The 7,407-nt window shown below is 43.2% G+C and overlaps 1 protein-coding gene across 1 annotated transcript; it reads left to right on the forward strand.

Annotated features, from left to right (window-relative positions):
* Positions 1 to 998: 998 nt before the first annotated feature.
* Positions 999 to 4,190, forward strand: LOC123426426 (aminoacyl tRNA synthase complex-interacting multifunctional protein 1). The gene is made up of 3 exons (XM_045110263.1): positions 999 to 1,582; positions 2,054 to 2,260; positions 3,826 to 4,190. Exons 1-3 carry the CDS (start codon positions 1,118 to 1,120, stop codon positions 3,967 to 3,969), a joined length of 816 nt encoding a protein of 271 aa, XP_044966198.1. The 5' UTR covers positions 999 to 1,117; the 3' UTR covers positions 3,970 to 4,190.
* Positions 4,191 to 7,407: the final 3,217 nt, after the last annotated feature.

The following is a 7,407-nucleotide window of genomic DNA, read 5'->3' on the forward strand; positions in this document are numbered from 1 at the left end:
GATGAAGCTCATGACGGGCCACTTATGTTGTTGTGACAGAGCTGCTCCGACACAGATACAACACGTTGTGGTTGTCGTCGTTCTCCTCCTACTCCGTTAGTTTGTAGTAGCGACGGGGTGTGGTGGTGTGGGGTGGGGGTGGCGAAGAGAGATAGAAAGGGGAAAAGAGAGGAAAGAGATGAGTGGAGGAGGAGATTGCGTGCGGGGAGAAGATAAGGCTAGACACAGCGGTGACGGGTCCATAGGGACAAGTATCCACCAGAGGACGCGGCTTACATTTTCTTAATTTCATCTGTTGATAATAAACGTTTTTCATATACAAAACCATTGTTTCCATAAATATCATGGTGTTTTTAAAAAACACGTGTCATAAAACCGTGTAGTGCTTTTGTAGGAAACGTCGAGGAAAGTTCAGTTTTTAAAGCAATTTCAACAGGGCGATCCATTTCGTCCGCCGCCGTCCGTTTGGATCCGCGCGGACAATAGTGATGGTCCAACGCACGGACCCATTGCCAAAACGTGTCCGCTTCGCGTCCGTGCCGATCCATTTTCGGCTCAAATTTAGGACAGAAATGCATCGACGCGGACGCGTACGCATCCTCTCTGTGTCCGCATGTGGCCGGCCTGGCCTACTTATCACACAACCACCCACCCACCTCTGTCTGCTTATTTAATTCGTTGGTCCATCCCCAACCATCTCTCTTTTATTATTTTAATACTACAATATTGTTGTTCATGTGCTTTCTGTTGGATACATGTGCCGACCCATTTACAAAAAGAACACGGATAGACCGACGAAAGACCCAAACGGACAAAAAAAAACGCTGTCCGTTTGAATCGCCCCCTTAAAGTTGCTCTTACCTTTTCTTTAGATCAGTTTTTACTTCCTCTCCCGTGTATGCACTATGCCGGACGCACTTGCTCACTGTAAATAGAAAATGTCGCTTTTTTTTGAGCGGTAGAAATTGTGTTATTTGGTTGCACCGTTCCACACATGGGCCACCGGCCTGCGGATCACTTGGGCCCTTCCTTCCCCATCGGATAAAATCCCAGCGCCTCGCTTTGCGGCGGAGACGAGCCGGACCGGCGGCAGCTGAAGCCTGAGAGCGGCACGACGATGATGGCCGCAGCGAGAATGGCCTTCGCATCAAGCTGTCGCGTTCACCTCCGCCTCCCTTCCCCGCCTTCAACCCCCATCCTCGCCAGGACCCGAGTTGGCTGCAGGGGCATAGCCAAATCCATCTCCTTCTTGGCACCGTTGTCTGCTGCGAGATCCGCCAAACATGCCGCCCTCTTCTGCTCTTGCTCCTTGCCTTCCTCCGACGCCGTCGTCGCACCGGCACCTACGCACGCGGCCGTAGAGGAGAAGAAGCCGGCGCCCGCGGCTGGGGAGGAGGAGAAAGGCGAGGTTCCGGTGGGCGAGCTCGCTGGCCTCCTGGACATCCGGGTGGGGCGGGTCGTCAAGGCGTGGCTGCACCCGGAGGCGGATACTCTCTACGTGGAGGAGGTCGACGTCGGTGAGGAGCAGCCGCGCACCATCTGCAGCGGCCTCGTCAAATACCTACCCATCGACCAACTCCAGGTTATGAATGATGCATGAGAACTCGTCCATCCAAGATTTTTCAGTTATTTAGAAATGATGTACTGTACTAGCTAGTATGCTCAAGTTTTTGTATAGATCACATAAATTGCGCATTTCGGCGGGCGGGCGGGCAAGTAACTACTTATTACCAGTATCTATGTGGACGAACTGGAAATTTTAGTATGTATCAATTAAGAGCAACATCGCTATTAGATGAAGTGTACAGCTTACTTAATGATTATGCTGGAAGTGTCGATTCACTTGGTGAGATAATACCAGGTGCCAACCTTCCTGAATTTACCAGGATTGGTCTAGCTTGAGCCAAGATCCTCATGCTTCACTCTACGATTGCATTCAGTTTGTTTATTGACGTCTTTGGGTATATAGATGGTCTGCAATGAAGTGCAAGTTATTTTCTTCTATTTTACTGAATATACTGATGACATCAGCTATGGCATGCGATCTATGCAGGACAGCAATGTCATTGTTCTTGCTAACCTGAAACCAAGAAACATGCGCGGCATCAAGTCTAATGGCATGCTTATGTGTGCCTCTGATGCTTCTCACGAGGCTGTTGAGTTGCTCACCCCTCCAGAAGGTTCTGTTCCTGGTGAAAGGGTATGGTTTGGATCTGAAGATGAAAAGAGTCTTCAATCTGAACCTGCAACGGGAAACCAGGTATCACTTATAATTTAGACATTTGTCTTGGCATTGTCTCTTGACGATTCCAGTTATGCTAAGTAATGCAGATTACTACAGTTAGTATCCTTAAGCCCTGTGTATGTTGTCCGCTTAACTGTATAAAGATTTTCCTTAATGTTCTACATTTTACCATGAACAACATTATTTTGATTAAATGTTGCTCACAACAGCTCCAATGCACAATTCAATGTAGTCATAGCTGATGAACGAGACAGGTACATGGAAGGGATCAATTTTAGTTGCAACTGGTAACGATGGGTAGTACATTATGCATTCACATATGAACCAGGACACAACCACTTAAGATTTGTTGCATGAATTTCGGAGCAAGGAGCATGATGTTATATATGTAGTATAAGCCATGTGTATTTTTATCTAGTACTGTACATAGTTACAACCCATGTCCCACTTGATATATTGGTCACAAAACTATTACCTGAAATTATCCATATTTTGTGCAACTTCTTTTCAAAATATATGATGCTTATGTAAACCTAGTGAGCAAGATTAATGTATTGAAAACAGATTTCTTGCCAAATTCCACACAGTTTATTCTACATCGAGTCATTTGCAGAGACAGCTTACACGGCTAACTGCCACATCGTTGTCTTTCTTTCTTTGTGATGTACTCTCTCCGTTTCTAAATATAAGACTTTTTAGAGATTCCAATGCGGACCACATACGGATGTATATAGACATATTTTAGAGTGTAGATTCACTCATTTTGCTCCCTGTGTAGTCCATATTGGGATCTCTTAAAGGTCTTATATTTAGGAACGGAGGGACCGAGGGAGTATTACTCATTCTTAGTTCTGCATAATACAGGTCTGCACCTTATGCAGACTAAATTTGGTGAGAAAACCTGCAGAGAAAACTGATATCTCACTGATAGTTTCTGGGAACTCTGTGGATTCTTGAGAGGCAATCCCTGGTTGTTAGGTCATAAAACGCTTAGTAAAATATAAGTGGTAAAATACTACTCCCTCCGTTCCTAAATATAAGTCTTTTAAGAGGTTTCACTAAAAAAGTACATACGGATGTATATAGACATACTTTAGAATGTAGATTCATTCATTTTGATCCGTATGTAGTCTCCTAGTGAAATATCTAAAAAGACTTGCGTGCCCTTCCATCACTACTGTGATTGGCAAGATTAAGGATGAGGCTGTTCTTTGGGCCAAAGCCGGAGCTTTGGGCCTCCGCGTCCTATTGCCGCAGACCTGGGATGTGCACTAATACCCCTGTAATTGCACTGTAATTTGCCTCCTAGGAGGATTGTACCAAACCCTCTCTTTTTAATACAATGAAAGCAAAAGCTTTTTGCGTTTTCTCGAAAAGAAAAAAAAGAAACGGAGGGAGCATGACTCTTTGTTTGTGTGAAAATAATATAAAAAATTCAAAATCTTGATAGGCCTAGAGCCATCTCGCTTTTTGTCCACTCCGATGAATCCAACCTATGTAAGAGATTATTTTGCAGAAGTGAGTTACCATGGAACATACTTTGCAGCAACACAGCTCATGGTTTGTTGTATTTTTGCCAGGTTCAAAAGAAAAAGATTTGGGAGTCTGTTCAGCCTCACCTTAAGACAACGGATAACTGCATAGCAATTCTTGGTGAGCAACCAATGCGCACCTCGGCAGGCATGGTTTTCTGCAAATCGTTGCAGGGTGCAAGAGTGTCATAATTCTGATTGAAGAGATGATCTCTTCTTCCTTTTTGGCTGTATCGTTATAGCGGGAGTGAAATCTTCAATGGAAATATTGCCTCGAAGGATATTTTTATTGATAGTATCCACATTTTATAGTTTCTCAGTATCAAAGCTCAAATGTGAGCCCATGGATGGAATTTATCTTCTCCTCCACTTCAATCCAAGGTTAATAATTGAATTTTGCATGATAGTATTAACAAACCTGTTTTGGTCATTAGACTTTTAAATGCTGATTTTGCATCTCTGCGGCTGGAATAAGTTATGACTTTGGTTGGATCACGAAGGGTGTAGCTGGAGCCACCAGATGGTCCTCCAATTAGAGTAGTGATCTAAAACGTAATCTCATTTATTTTGGAGTAGTTCTTTCTGTTTTCTTCTGATTTCATGCCTTACTGGTAAAGGTTGCACGTATAGATTATCACCTCCGTTCTGAATTATAAGGCGTGGTTTCAATATTTCAATATGGACCACATACACACTAAAATAAAATGTGTACAGAATTTGCGGGTACTACCTCCGTCCCGGTGTATAAGTCTTCTAGGTCGACAATTTAACTATCTAAATATGTATCATTTGTAACAAAAAATATATATTTAGAAACTATATTCGTGTAGAAATCTAGTGATATATTTTTCATAACATATAACATATATTTAATTCTTTAAATCGGTGACCTAGAATTACGCGAATGACTTATACATCGGAATGGAGGGAGTACTAAATTTATAATAAAGACCATTAATGGAGCTCTAAACAAGAAATAGAGTTAATTACACTTGGGGTACATAAACTTTCGTTGCTGTAACGTAGTCATACATGAAAAAAAAACCCAGAAAAGTAGTGCATTAACTCTGATGCGGTAACATTTGGGCACAAAAGTGTTCGAAACGCGTCGCGGCGGTAGCCACGTCGGAAGGGGGCACGCGTCGGCTGTTGCTTCGGCTTGGCTGAGCATTTTTCATAAACCCCCTTGGGTGGTGAGCATTTTCCATAGACCTCCGTTCTTGATATAACTGCCCAGCTGTCCAGAAACCCTCCCTAACCCATCTTCTTCTGTCTCGAGCAGACCGCTGCCTCCGACACGGCTGTGGTTCTCCATCGACGGCATTGGTGTCGGCACCGTCGATCGACGCGACATGGAGCCGCTCCTCCGGGAACCGGGGTTGTTCCCTCCAGAGTACGGTATGAGCCCTCCCTCCCCCCTTTCTCGTCGCGGCACACCCCTGTTTCTGTGTGTGATGGGACGGATTTTAGGTCGCAAAGGTTGGTGTTTTCGGTGGTAGATTAGTTGTGCAGGATAGATTATTATTGTAGGAGGTTGAAGGAAGGACGGATTTTGGCTTTACGGGGTGTCGATCATGACCGAAGGTTGGTGGTCGCTTTAGGGTTAAATTAGTGGGGATTGATTATTGTTGCTGATCCAAGTGTGTAGAATGAGTTATGTTATGAATTTCCAAATGTTTGACAACAATCGACCAACAAATTTGTAGTTTTTACGTGACCCCTTGTTTCTGTCTGAACATGTTCAGTTTTAACGACCCCTATTTCTGTCTGAATGTTCAGTTTTTACCTCACCCCTGTTTCTGTGTGAATGTTCAGTTTTACCTGACCCCTGTTTCAGTGAATATATCAACAAATTTTTGTAATGTAGTTGATTACCTGTGTCGTGCTTCCTATCTAATTCTGAATATTGCTTTTCATTTTTTCAGTTACTTCAGGAGAAGAAAGTCTTTTGTTCTGAGTAGAGTTTGAGCATAATGGCATACTCATCGGAGAAGGAGTGAATAGATCCTACCTTTACAACACGTATGCAACTTTTGATTACTGGCATGCAGACACATGGTCACTCTCAATGGTGAAGTACTGTTTGGACAAGTTTGATTACTCCCATGGTTTTCCTGATTTGCAAGTATACTGGTGCTTGCGAGGCAAGGACATTGTTGATGGTCTTGTTTGTGTGGATAGTGAAGAGGTTATTGCTGCTATGGTCAATGCAAGTAAGGAAGCTAAGACTCTGCTGGTGATAGTTGATGAGGAGAACAAGATCATGATTTTTTTTTGAAGATGTGATCATTGATGGCCCCCTCTGTCAGATGTAATTATTTCAAGAGGAGCTGAAGGGGGAGAGGAAGGAAGGCATGGAGAGGGTAGAAGTGAAGAAGAGCATGGAGAGGGTAGAAGTGAAGAAGAGCATGGAGAGGGCAGAGCAGATGCAGATTTAGAGCAAGGAGAGGAGAGAGATGAAGATGAGCATGGAGATGGAAGAGGTGAAGAAGAGCATGCAGATGCAGAATCAGAGCAAGGAGAGGACAAAGAGGAAGAGGAGCATGCAGAGGAAACTGATTCTGATTTTGATGAGAGTGACTGATGTGGAAGATATGGATGATGATATATTCACTGAGAATATAGATGCAGAAGTGGGTGATAACAATGAGCAGGAAGGATATATACCAGAGGATGACCCTTTGGATGATGATGATCTCAACCTGTCTAAAGCAGAACTTGAGAAGCTCAACTACACATTTAGGGCCTACAATCCATAATTTGACATGAACAATCCAGTGTTCAGGGTAGGGCTTGTGTTTGGTGAAATGAAGGAGCGAGGATGGTACTTCATGCCTACACTACGAGGAACAAAGTTAAAATTTCCAAAGCAAGAAATGAGAGTGAGAGGCTTAATGTTGTTTGTTCTCAGGGATGCCCTTGGCTACTTAAGCATCAAAAGACAATAGGACTGGAAGCATTGTAATAAGCCAACACAATGGCAATCACACATGTCATAAACACTTTGATTCAAAGTGTTTGACAGTTAAGATTCTTACACAGAAATTCAGGATGAGTTAAGAGACAACCAAAAAATGGATCTCACAACATTTGGGAATAAAGTGCAGAGAGAGTTCAACTTGATGCCCAACAAAATGAAACTAGGAAGAGCTAGAAAGGCAACACTTGATATCATCCATGGAGATAAATCACAACAATATAACCACCTATGGGACTATGGCCAAGAACTGAGAAGGTGCAACCCTGGGAGCAAATTTACCGTGAGAACTACCAAGGTCAAGGAGACACATGATGTTCTTCCAAAGGACCATTTGTCATCATTGCAGTGATCCCATGATGCTTGCAAGAGAGGCTTTCTAAATGGATGTAGGCCTATAATATTTGTTGACGGTTGCCACTTGAAGAGTAGATACACAGGCCAACTACTAACAGCAGTGGGCATAGACCCAAAGGATTGCATATTTCCTATTGCCATGGGATTAGTGGAAGTGGAATCTACTTATACATGGGAATGGTTCCTGACAACACTTAAGAATGACCTCAACATTATCAACACATGCCCATATACTATCATGAGTAACAAGAAGAAGGTAATGGTGTGCTATCTACAATTTTGATATGTTGTGCTTG

This window comes from Hordeum vulgare, chromosome 2H (assembly GCF_904849725.1).
Source record: "Hordeum vulgare subsp. vulgare chromosome 2H, MorexV3_pseudomolecules_assembly, whole genome shotgun sequence".
NCBI classification, from domain to species: domain Eukaryota; kingdom Viridiplantae; phylum Streptophyta; class Magnoliopsida; order Poales; family Poaceae; genus Hordeum; species Hordeum vulgare.